Here is a 13206-nt window from a genome sequence, read left to right on the forward strand (position 1 = left end):
TCGGGGATTGTGATGCCTCCAGCTTTGGCTTTCTTTTTCAAGATCGCTTTGGCTATTCGGGGTCTTTTGTGGTTCCATACAAATTGTAGGATTATGTGTTCTAGCTCTGTGAAGAATGCTGGTGTTATCTTGATAGGGATGGCCGGAATGGGAACTTTCTTTTTTTTTTTTTTTTAATTTTTTTTTTTCAACGTTTATTTATTTTTGGGACAGAGAGAGACAGAGCATGAACGGGGGAGGGGCAGAGAGAGAGGGAGACACAGAATCGGAAACAGGCTCCAGGCTCTGAGCCATCAGCCCAGAGCCCGACGCGGGGCTCGAACTCACGGACCGCGAGATCGTGACCTGGCTGAAGTCGGACGCTTAACCGACTGCGCCACCCAGGCGCCCCTGGAATGGGAACTTTCAAATGGAAAATGGACAAGGTTTTCTAGTGAGACAAGGAGGACCCTGAAGCGGTGGGTTCCCCCGAGGTAGGCAGCACTTGCTGGCTCTGAGACTTAAGGGAGCCACGCTGACACTTGGGCTTCCTGTGTGGAAAATAGGAATTCCAAAGACGCCTCTGGCCTCCCTCTAGCATTGCAGAAGAAGGCAAATGTGGGCCCTGTAGATGCTGAACGTTGTGACCTGTTGTGCATTCGAAGGAAAGAGACCAAGAAGTTAAAAGGTCTGATTGTTCTGGGACGCCAAAATATTTGACGGCTCAGTCAGTTGAGCGTCCGACTCTCGATCTTGGCTCAGGTCGTAATCTCATGGTTGTGAGATTGAACCCCACCTTGGGCTCCACACTGGCAGTTCAGAGCCTGCTTGGGATATTCTCTCTCTCTCTCTCTCTGTTCCTCCCCTAGTCTCTCTCACACTCAAAATAAATAAACTTTAAACAAACAAGCAAAAGCTCTGATTATTTTAGAATGCAATATTTTAGGAAAATACATTTGTAGGCCAGAGTGGACCGGGAGCAGAAGTGAGTGTGTGTCCATGAGAAACAGGCTGGGCAGAGTGCCCGCCCTCGCGGGAAGCGGGTCGGCCCCTAACCAAACTTGTGGGTGCTGGGATGTGTGAGGTCACGCGCACACATGTAACTGGAGCGGGCAGGTGTGTCCGAGTGGGGGACTTCTGTGGTGGGTGGGGAAGGACGCGCCCCTCCCGCGTTCCTGCTGCTCCCCCCAGCCCAGCGTCCGTTGGACGTTCACTTCCACTCTTGCCCGCCTGCGGGCTCCACACCGTGGCTACGTTCTCTCTCTAAACTGTAAACCAGGTCATGCCACTCACCTGTGTGAGACTGTCGGCTTCCCTTGCACGTCCACGAAGGTAATAGTCCCCACGGTCTGCAAGACCCCCGTGGGCTGGCCCCATCCCCTCTCTGACCTCTTCCCTCCCACCACAGTCCAGACCCACCCACCTTCCTTTCCCTCGAACCTTCAAGCCTTTCGCAGGGGCTTCCTCTGCACCCAGTGACCCCTCTCCTGGAACACTGTCCTGCACCCTCAGCGTGGCTGGTTTGCTCTCCTGTCTCCCTGACCTCCATCCTTCCCACCTCCAGAGTCTCTGTCCCATAACTCCGGCCTTTCCTTCCCGGTGCTCAGTACTAGGTACAGTCCTCGTTAGTTTACGTATTTGTTTCCTCTCTTTTCCTAGTAGCTTCCTGGAGTTCGCTCACGTAGGTTGCCGATGCCCCAAACAGCTGGTGCCAAGCTCTGGCGGGACAGGAGGGAGGGTGGCTTTCTGGCCCTCTCCTCCCACACAACCACCAGGTGTTGCCTGGGTTCTGCTTTGGGACCTGCTGGGGCTGACTTTCCTGCTCTGACCCCCCTCTCTGTCCTTTAGGCCTGTGCCCACCGCTGGAAGAACATCTACTATGAAACAGACCACATCCTGCCCCATGGCTTCTGTTACATCATCCCGTCCAACCTCCAGGCCAAAGGCAGGACGCTGATCCCCTGCTATGAAGGTGAGAGCTGCTGATTCTCACCCCCATCCCCATGCCAGATCTCCACCCCCAAGGTACCCAAAGCCACACCCATCATCTCCATTCCCCTCAGCTTCCCAAATTCTGACCAGAGGCAGCACTGGGTCCCTGATTGGCCTCTTGGCACCCACGGCCCCACCCAGGGAATGGGGTGACAAGGGGGCCATGGTTCCAGGCCCTGCCCAGCCCGGCCCATCTCTGGCCCAGAGTCCACGGTGCTTACAGAGCTATGTGAAGTCTCAGACCGAGATTCACTGAGCCTCAGCCAAGCCATCAGGCAGAGGCACTGCCACATGCTGTGCAGCCTTGGGAAACGTACTTTCTCTCTCTGGACCTCAGTGTCCTCGCCTGAAAATTCAGAAGTTGGCCCAGAGAGTCTCCACAGTCCCAGCTCCCAAAGGATCCTAATGCTCCGGAGACAGCTCCACGGACAAACGTGCTGAGGCAGGGAGAAGAGGAGACTCAGGATTCAGTCATTCCGTGACATCCCACGGCTGACCTTCCTTCCCATCTGGTCTGCGCACCGCGTGGCAGTTTTCAGACCTTGCCAAGGGGCACCTGGGATCTTGGAAGGAAGTGTATTTCTCAGGCTCCCTGCTTAAAACCTCCAAACACCTGGGCACTGGACCATGAGCTGCTCATCATCATCACTGTTGTTATTATTATTTCTTAAAACAATGCTTTTTGAGCTGATCGTTATTTAGCTCAGTTGAACTTGAGCTTGAAGGGTTCAGGAAACACTCTCCTTTTCATCAGTTTTATAGCTTGTGTATCAGGTTTTCTTTGCTTAGTTCCGAGTGAGATAGAACTCGTTTCCTTTTTAAGTGCTGTGCTGGTTATATTCCCCCTAATTTATTTGTTTGGACCCAAGTCTCCACCAGCCTCTGTTCACGTTTCCTCTGGGTCTCCCTGGGGTTTCCCAGGTTTCAAATCTGCGGCCACCAAAAATGATTCTGAGAAATGCTGTCTGGACACATTCATTTTTCTGCCTCATGGAGGACCCTCCAGGGCCCTGAAGGGGACTCAAGTGTCCCGAGCAGGTGTTCCCTGCAATGTCCCCGCAGAAGAACTGGCAGGGTCCCTGCAGGAGACGCGAACCCCATCCTTCTGTGAGGGTGAGCCTTGTTCTTTTCCTGTGTCAGCATTTGGTCAGCTGTCGCCGGGCCATGTGGGGAAATTGAACTCTGGCCCCCTTTGTCTCTGCATTGTCCCGGTCAGAAGAAAAACTTCATCTGAAAAATAGGTGTGATGTAGTCCGTCAAGAGAGAGGGATAGATGGTATGAAGACACAAATAAGGGGTCAAGGCAGTGTCCTGACCGCCCCAGCCTATTCCTCACTTTGTCCCCCCAGGAAGAAAAGGCAAAGCCCCTGGAACAACTTTTTGGGTAGCTCGTTGGCCCAGGGAGAGGTGAGGAAATCGATAGAGGTACTAGAGGCAGTGACGATGGAATCCAAACTAGTTACGCAATACGACCAGCATGTTGGTTTTCCCAGGAGACGTGTTGTGAAATACGGACACGTTGCCGTCCCCAGCGATTCCTCTGTGTACCCCTATAAGAATCAGAATGCAAAAGGACAGACCTCTGACGCGGTCGCTGGAGCCCAGTGTTATGTGCACCACCAGCCACCATGGCTCACGCTTCTGGCACGTCTGTTGTCCTCAGATGTGAGATCAGCACTAGGCCGGTGTTGGTTTGGGGACTTCACACATTCTCTCACTTAATCGTTACAATCCCTTAGAACGTAGCTATTCTTTGCTTGGGTTTGAAGAGGGGTAGTTTTCTGGAGGTTGTTCTAGAAGACGCCAGTGGGGGCGTGGGAAACGAGAAAGGGAAGGAATCGCAGCCCATAAGGGATGCTGCCTAACAGGCTACCGTCGTGGGCAAGTCTCGGGAGCTCGGGGGCCAGCATGGAGCACACCTTGGAATTACCCACCTGAAGAGTGTGGGGGCTGGAGTCTTTCCACCATTCTGTCCTGCCGTGTGTGGGGGCAGGGCAAGGCCCCTGGAGGAGAGATGTAGGTGCCGGAGGCCAGGCTGCGTCACGGAAATGGTGAGGGCCGAGGGGAAATGGGTGGGGCCCCCAAAGGTGGGCTTGGAGGTTGGCCGTCTCCTGTGACAGATGAGGAAGCTGAGACTCCATTGAAATAAGTTGCCGGAGGTCACTCCTACAGTAAATGTTAGAGCTGGGATTTGGATTTCTCATCTGTCTGACCTCAGCAAGTCATTTTGTGCCCTCTTGGTTAGTGGTGATTTCTGTGTGTGTTTTGAAATTTCCCACTTAAATGAGACTTTAATAAGAGCCAGTCAACAACCCTCACAGAACAAGAGAGGGCGACTGAACTACCCAGACGGGAACGTTTTGGGTGTCGGTGCTCTCAAAAGCAGGCCCTGCCTGCCTTCCCCGTCGCTGGTGGCTCTGGTGTGATGCTTGGCAGGAAGATGGAAACCCACGTGAGCCAAGGAGGGCCACAGCGAGGCCAGGTGACTGTTCCACAAGTGTCCGTCATTCACAAGTGTGTGTGAGCTCTGGGCCTTCGGAGGTGTTGTCTGTGTCCCCCACCCCACCCCACCCCCCTGGGTGCTTGGGATCCTCCCCATAGGACGTGGCCCCTGTGGCTCACTGGTCCCAGACGAGCTACGTGTGGAACAGACTTGAACTGAACCTACAGCCAGAGCCCAACTAGATGGCCAAACCCCAGCTGATCTGTCGGAGTGGGAGTGAGAAACGAATGCCTGTTATCTGTCACAGATTTTGTGGTTATTACGCAGTTTAAGCTGACACGGGGCTCATCTCGTGATCCCAGATTCCTCACACGACAGTGGATGTGGGATCAGCTCAGGCTTCCAGGATTACTCTTCCACTGTTCCTTGGCTTAATGGTGGCCAAATGGAGCCAGCCAAAAAATAAGCAAAATGGTGGTCCCTCTTCACCCCGTCCCTCTGCCTAATCCTCTTTTCCCATGAGCACACACACACTTCCGTGTCCTAACTCAACACTCCCCCAGGAGTGTTGGGGTATAAGAGCAGCCCCTAGAACAATGGGACACTGAAGAGAATGTTTCTGTGGTGCTTGGTCCTGTGGAGGCAAGAGTGGTAAGTGCTCAGATTTCTCTAGAAGACTGGCTTGGCAGGATGGGGGATGCCGGCCACAGAGAACCCTGGCCTGGGCTCTGTTGACTTTGGGGATGTCCACCTCCCAGTTCTGTGGACTACTTTTGGTCTTAAAGCAACCAAATTTTCTCTTAATGTGGAAAAACTCGGTGACTCAGGCTCTCTGGTCCAAGTGGGGGATCACGTTACAGCTAAGTACGGTACAACTAAAATATTTCACAATTTGACAGGACCTTTTGGATATCATCTCGACCAGCCTATCTTTATTGAGGTCTAGAGATGTGGTGTGGCTTGCTCCGGGCCAAGTTTTTCGTTCCCTTCCGTTATTCATGTGCCATGCAATGGAGAGGCCAAGTAGCCTGGTGGCTAAGAGCACAGACTCCGGACCCAGACTGCCAGGGTTCGAGTCCTAGCTCTGCCACATTGTTAATGTGCTGAGCTGTGCCTCAGCTACCTCAGGGGTCTGTGAAGAGGACGAAGTGAGTTAAAACTTGTAAGTTCTTAGAACAGTGCCCTGTGTGCGTGTCCACGCGAGCGTGCGCACTAAGCATATATGTGCTTGTAGTCTGTGTTCCGTGCTAATGTACTATATGCATGCTAGGCAAGTGTTTGTCAATCACTGTGGGGTTCCTGATTTGTCTGCTAGGAATAAAATCCACACAATCTTAAGTGCCTGATAAATCAAACCCAAGTGACCCAGTGCCAGCTGTCAAGTTCCCCATCCACAGGGGAAAACAGTGGAAACATGATGTTTCACAAGTGGGAGAGCCGTGCGGGGGAGAGAATCTCATGCCAGTGTATATACTATAGGGCACCTCTCCCCAAGGGCCCAAGCTGCATCCCGGGTCTAACTGGCCTTAAGACAGCTTATTTCAATTTGCAACTCCTGGAGGAATGGATACCCCCTTAGAGTCTGCGCCCGACTGGGGCTCACGGAAGAAAGGAACGGTGGGAATCCAGTGTCGGTCGTGGCAGTGGGTGCTGGGAGGGGAGGAGGGGGCCCGGCTGCTTCTGGGTGTGCATTTTGTGGGATAGCTGGAGGACCACTGAAGGGCGTAGGAAGCTGGGCTGGGGCCTGCTCTTCTGTGCCTCTGTGGCCTCACGCCTGTGGCTGGGCCCTCCGTGGGAATATATGCCGTGATGCCTCCCTGGCATTACTTCGGAAGGTTATTGTCAGGGGCTCATGAGAAATTTCGGAAGTGCTAAGAAAGACCACACATTGTTCTCTCATTGCGGCCTTATTATGGGTCTCGCTGAGGGTCACCTGTGCTCTCTTCAGAATGTTGCAAGTTTGGTTTAATAGAGGAAAGCCTCGAAGTATGTGGGCCCCTGTCCAAACTGTCTCAAAACTTTTGAATTCTTAAAAAATCGGTCTTTGGCACAAAGACATTTTTCTCATGACTTTTCAGGTGCTTCCTGTTTCTGGGTGGGTGGGAAATGCTATCAGAATATCCTGTTTGGAACCAGGAAATGTAAAGGGAATGGGAAACAAAAATGAACTTAGGACACAAAGTAAACCAGTGGAGCATGCCGTTAAGTCAGCCGTTTAGTTTATGTTTGATACAAGAACAGCATCATTGCTACCATATGTTGTTTGGTTTTATCAGAACGTGTGGGAAAACGAGAGGTTCGGTGGGACGGTGAGGGGGGAAGCCAGTTGTAAACTGAAGAGAAAGCTCTGTGAAGCCTGGGACTGTCAACCAAGTCCTACTTGGGGGCTCCCAGAAGTGAAGTCAGTGCATGGAGACCATGAGGCACAGAGATGTCTTTCATCGTTTGCCCTTGAGCCCACCGAGGCAAGAAGCCAGAGCTCGGCAGCAGTGGGGTCTGAACAAGTCCTCTTTTTACCGCGACAGAAAGAGCCTCACGAATATGGAAAAACCGGGGAGCAGCTCTGCTAAATTAACAAAAAGCGGTCCAGGTAAAACACTGATGAACAGGAGTAGGCAGAGTAACATTGGATATTAGACCCGGTTTCAGAATCACTTGTCCCTGTGGTTGCACCCCCAGCTCCTACTTTGGGTGACCTTGAGCCTCGGGACCCTCATCTGTAAAAATGGGGAGATTAATCCCTCCTAAAGAGGCATTTGAGATAACAGGTGCCTAACATAGTTCGGAGCTCAGGGTGAACCCTCAGTAAGTATGATTTTTCTAATTAAGTGCTGTTACAGTATCCTTAAACCTTCTGAGAAGGTTTCTAGCCGATCCTGCTTTAATGACTAGATAATGAAGGCTGTAGAAAGTTGGATATTACAAGAATGATTTGAAGGCTCTATGAAAAGGTTATAATTTCTTAAATATCTTTAAACATCCTGTTGGCACGATTTATTTGCTTGGTGAGATCTTCTCTCCCCTCCCTCTCCCCCCCCCCCCTTTTTTTTTCTTTTTGTTTTCGTAGATGCTCTCAAATTTAATTCATGCCATGTTTAAACCTTCTCATGTTGGGAATTGTTAGGGTCTGAATTTATCAAATTTTACTGTGCTTTAAAATTGTCCCATTGATTCCCAAGATTTCTGTGCCACTTTCCTTCTTTCTTATCTGGGTGGGACTGGCCTTTTATTCCCAGCTGATTTGTATCTCTCAGGACGGTGCTTATTTCTAGAGAAGGAAATAGATCACCCATTCAGATGTGAAGTTTTTATCCCCCCCTGTCTAATGTTGAATGCTGTGGCTCTACAGGGGATAAAAATCAATCAAGGTCCATTTACAAATGAAAAGGGTTTGAGGTTTTGTCTTGTTTGGTTGTGTTTTTGTTTTGTTTTGGAGAGATCCCTAAAAGGCTAAGTTGATCCATTTGAAAATTCAAGAACAAGCCCCATACATTTTTATTAAATAAAGAACTCTACATTTACATAGGATTTTATGGTTTCTAAAGAGCTTTCATAAACATTATCTCATTTAAGTAAATACAGCAAATTTAAAAACAGATGTAGTTCTGTGTTATAGCCAGTCAAGGCGGAGAGGGACCCTGAGGAGGAGAGAGGGAGGGACGGTGGCCAGAGGGAAACGCCAGGGCCAGAAGAAGAGACCAGCTCTGTGGCAGTGGCTCTCGGGGCTCAGGGAACCCCATCAAGATTTCCGTTTTGTGCCAAGAATGTTACCACGGGCACAGATATATTCTGTATTCCAAACATGTTTCCATGCATCGTGTGGAATCCTTGACTGCTCAGACCGCATCGTCTAACATTTCCTTCTGGAGGTCCAAATGTTAGGAATCTCCTCTCCTAAAATTGCAAATCTGTACGATGGGTATCCTGGGTTTTATTCCTCTCACAGAAACTAACAGTTTCAGAGTTACCTTACCGGCTGCCAGGTATTGTGTTAGGTAATTAACCCTTATGATCCTCCTGAGTAGTGACATCATTTTGGGGGTAAGTATTCTTATCCCCATTACACAGATGAGAAAACAGGCTTGGGGAGGATGGTGAAGGTCACAGGCTCATGAAGCAGAGAAATGATTGTTGGCTTTTAAGTTTAGAGAAGGTTTCTTTGCACCACCTGTTCTGTTGGGGTGTTGGTTTTCTTTGTGACTACTGGGGTGCTGTGGCCCATCGCTCAGCAAAATCTCCTGTTATGTCATAATTTTATCCTGAATTTTTAGGACACTACGCTAGAGACTTCTCAAGCTACGTTGCAGTTGTAACTGTAGACGCAAACTATAGACAAGTTCCAGCAGGTGCAGGGGGCAGATGGGGCCCGTCAGCCTGATAACATGTACTGGGAGGCCCATCTGCTCTGCGTCCTAGATCTTTCCTTACTGTAGGCATTTGGTGTCACGTCTGAACAGTGGTTTGTCCATGCAGCAGGGGTAGTCATTCCCTGAGTCTGTTAGCTTCGGTCGTCATGTGAATTCTATTCTGTTCGGAGCTGGGACTCTCACTGAGATGTGACTGTCCCGTGTTCGGGGTCACTTTTTTTTGGAGGGACGAAAGCTAACACAGCGTGCGTTGTTTTGGTCATTTCGGGCTGCCGTAAGGAAAGTACCACAGACGCAGCAGCTGCAAACAACAGGCACCTATTCCTCACTGTTCTGGAGGCTGGGAAGCCCAAGATCAAGGCCCTGGCCGATTTGGCATCTGGTGAGGACGCTCTTCTGTGTCCTCGCGTGGTGGAGAGCAGAGAGAGACAAACTCCCTTAGGACTTTCAGGACTCACAAGAGGGCACCACGCCCATTTATGGGGGCTCTACCCTCATGACCTCACCTAATGCTGGTCACCTGCCGGGGCCCCATCACCTGATACCGTTGCATCGGGGATTAGGGTTTCAAGATATGAATTCTAGGGTGACACAAACACGTCGCCTATGACACACAGTACGTTGAGTGCAGGTATATGATTTTGTGCCTGTACAGTTGCTCGCTTCTGCTTCTGAAGTTGGCAAGATTGGTAGTGGATTCTGGGTGTGGAAGGAACTATTTCAGGGCTACAAAACATTAAACCTTTTCAGAATTTTTGCAAAAAGCACAAAACGTGACATTTACCATCGTAACCGTTTCTAAGTGTGCTGTTGGGGTATCGCATACGTGCGTTGTCGTGCAAACACCGCTGTCCATCTTGAGAACTTTGTCAGCGTCCCAGACTGAAACTCTGTCCCCATGAGACAACGCTCCATTCGCTCCACCGCACCCCCTCGCCCCCCACCGCCGCCCCTGCAGGCCCTGACAACTGCCATTCTCCTTTCTGTCTCCATGAGTTTCATCACTTCAGATGCCTCATGGAAGTGCAATCATACAGTATTTGTCCTTTTGCGACTGGCTTATTTCACTTAACATGATGTCCTCAGGGGCATCCGTATTGTAGCACGCATTAGAGTTTCCTTCCCTAAGACTTCATATTACACTGAATGAATCCACAGTTTGTGTATCCATTCATCCATCGATGGAAAACTTTTTTTTTTTTTTTAAAGGGTAAGAATTTTATCACCGCAGATGTGCTCTGTGAAGCATGATGGTGTGGGCATTCAGGAGCCCTGCCCTTTCATCCTGACTCAGCCTAATTTGCTGTGTGCCTTGCAACAGACTCCTTGCCCTCTCTGAGCAATAGTGACTCCATCTGTAAAATAAACGGATAGGATTCGAATTATAGACATGCTCTAAAGATCTCTTCCCCTCTTAAAGCTTCTCTCTATTGTAGGTTTCTGGCTTTCTGTAGTTTGCCTTATAATGCCCACCATTGCCTAATTATTAAATATTTAAACACAAATTTTTTAATGTTTATTTATTTTTGAGAGAGAGAGAGAGAGAGAGAGAGAGAGAGAGAGAGATACGAGTGGGGGAGGGGCAGAGAGAGAGGGAGACACAGAATGTGAAGCAGGCTCCAGGCTCTGAGCTGTCAGTGCAGAGTCCGATGCAGGGCTCGAACTCACAAACCGCAAGATCATGCCCTGAGCTGAAGTCGGATGCTTGACCGACTGAGCCACCCAGGCGCCCCTAATTGTTAATTATTTTGATAAAATGGTTTCCTTTCTTCTCTAACCTAGCTATTTAGGTTATTTACTTTTTTTTTTTTCCCACTTAGACTGTGGTCCCTTGCAACTGAGGATAGTTTTGTCTTTTCAGTTTTACATGTTGAGCTGCCCTTCTAATAGTAGCAGAGATCTGTCTTCCCGAATTCATTGTCCTCTAAATTGTAGCTGAATGATTAGTTACTTGGTATTCACTCAGAAATTGAGCAAAAATTCAGAAACGACTTAAGACTAGAAGGCTATTTTTGTCTCTGTTTCATGGCTAAGTTCAGGAGCTATGGGAAAAATAATTTTAAAATCGACGCATTGCAAAGACTATCTTTGAGAGCCGAACCTTTCTGAAATAGGAAGAGAGATCAGAAGGAATAATATGTTACGCTGCATGTAAATCTCGATCTTTCCGTGGGCTGGTTTTATCCCACCAGCAATTGGGGAAGAGGTGCAGGAGGTGACCCCACCCAATTAAATTCTTGATCGAATTAAAATTCATTAGCGTAAGGTCCATGTATTGAGTCGTGGGTTGTGAACACTTGGAAACCACTATTTTTTTCCTCTCTGAATTGCCTTCTGTTTAGACAGGGCTTAGTACAGGCAGCAGCTCACCCAAGGAAAATACTACCGTTTTTAGAACGGAGGAGCCACACACCTTAATGGATCGGCGTGTGCCGCCGGCCAAGAAACTCAAACCCACCCACGGCAACCTGTTCCCACCTCCGCCGTGTGGTTTCCGGGTCCCCTTGTTCAGCCACATCTTGGCTTCTCGGATTCAGTCCCGCTGGATTAAACGGTGTTAGGTTTGCTGTTGCATCCGTGGGCTGCTGTCATGCCAAGCCTGATTCCCCTTTGCTGCTTCAAGGTGGATAAATGTTTTGTTCCACGGCGGCAGGGGAGGGTACGGGCTTGTTGTAGCTCTCTGCCCGGCCGCATCCTTGGGGCAGGTGGAGATTGTGTGGACATGGCCAGGAGTCGCCAATGTGGGGCCCACAGCCTGTGTTTGTGCAGGAGAAGTTCTTCTGGGGACACAGGCGTCTGGAGGTCCCACCCCATCCTTCCAGCCTGCACTGCCTGGACTTCTCAGTGGAGGAAGGGATTGTGACCTGGGCGGGGGGTTTCTTGGGGACGCTGGGATGGGGCAGCCTCTTGTCTCCATGCCTGCCTCCCTTTTCAAAGCTCTGTGGTGTACAGGCTTTCCTGCCGTCTCAGGAGCTGGATCTGAGCATTCTGTCCCTTTCCTCCTGAGGCCCCAAAGGAAACGGAATTGCCCGAGGTAGAATTAGCCAATCTAGGTTTAGAAAGCCCAGAAACATCGATCCTGTGGGTCCCTGCCCTGCTCCAATCCCAACCACCACCACCACCACCACCACCACCCTGAGGCCTTTGGGGTTAGTGGTGGCCCCGGGCGGGGAGCTCAGGATTCCTGGTACCCAGAACACAACTCCTTTTGAAACGAGGCTGGGGCTGGTGGTCAGGGAGCCTGACCTATTGGAAGGCAGAGGTCAGGGCTGGCAGAGCAGTGGGGACAAAGGTCCAAAGCATGTAGGTTGGAGAGTTCCGGTGCTTCGTGGCTGGAGGAATGTGCTTGCCCCTCTTATGTCTCCGCCTGGGCCTTGGGGCTGTGCACAGAGCCACTTGCCTGCGTGTTCCCTTAGCATATCAGCGCTGGCGCTTGCTCCTAACTGGCACAAGGCTGGTGTTGGGGACAGTGAGATGAACCAATTCATCTCGGTGTCGAATCAGCCGTGATAAACAAACGCATGCTGCGATGGGGAGGGGGTATGATTTACATACACCTCCAGGCTCACCTGGACACAGAGGCTGTTCTGAGCAGGAGTTCTGGAAGGCTGTGGACAGCTCAGAATATGCAAGTGTCTGATCCGGTCACACCAGCTGATCCTTCCTAGACTTGAACTGCCGTGACTGCCTCTCCTCCCCGCAGACTATGTGTGGTGGGATGGGGTGGAAGCGTTAGGACTGCATCCTGTTCCAAGTTGAAGGGGTGAATCGGCGTTACAGAAGTTTCTGGGAGGTCAGCGCTCTGGGTACTAGTCAGGAGCCCCACGTGGTTTGATCCCTTGTTCTAGAGCATCCCAAGAAGGCAGGTATGGACCCTTGAGTCTCAGAAAGTCAAAGCCGGTGGGATCGTGCCTGTTTTCTGTGTGTCCCTGGCCCTCAGACCTCTGATGAGGCCGTCCCAGCTTGGGGAGCCTGGGGCTGGCCTCTAAGGGTACCTCGATGCTGGCTCAGGACTTTTTTTGGGGCCGGGGGTGGGAGCACTGCTAGCTCCCGGAGTGGCCGTGGCTCCCTCAGGAGCCCTGCGTCCTGCTCCTGGCGTAGAGCTGACCAGCACAGTTTGGGGATGAGATGGAGAAAGACACGTTTTCATATCTGCTGTTTTTGGAGTCCCTGTTACAAAGGAGACCTTGAGACTATCTTCTTTGAAATGTCAAAGATTCCTGCGCAGTCCTTACTCATGTCATACATTGATGAGGCTGAACCGATGTGTCCTGCTCTGTCCCTTCGTTCAGCTGGTGGGGGTCTGAATTTTCTTCGGTTCATTTGCATGAGAGTTACATTTGGCTGTTTAACCCCCGGAGGCAGTGGGGGTGGATACGCTTTTTGCCGGACCTTCCAGATGTAATATAACTGTTTGTTCGGGTT

General features: G+C 50.5%; 1 protein-coding gene across 1 annotated transcript in view; it reads left to right on the forward strand.

The window, feature by feature from the left end:
* The window catches only part of ITGA9 (integrin subunit alpha 9), a 345722-nt gene that overhangs the window by 27466 nt on the left and 305050 nt on the right, over positions 1–13206 (forward strand). The window contains exon 4 of the mRNA XM_047099700.1: positions 1828–1951. Within this exon, the coding sequence (XP_046955656.1) occupies positions 1828–1951 (124 nt within the window). The remainder of the gene's footprint in view (positions 1–1827; positions 1952–13206) is intronic.

Source organism: Lynx rufus, unplaced genomic scaffold (genome assembly GCF_022079265.1).
Source record: "Lynx rufus isolate CCGP_SWC_20201006 ecotype Redwood Valley unplaced genomic scaffold, mLynRuf1.p SCAF_5, whole genome shotgun sequence".
Classification (NCBI taxonomy): Eukaryota; Metazoa; Chordata; class Mammalia; order Carnivora; family Felidae; genus Lynx; species Lynx rufus.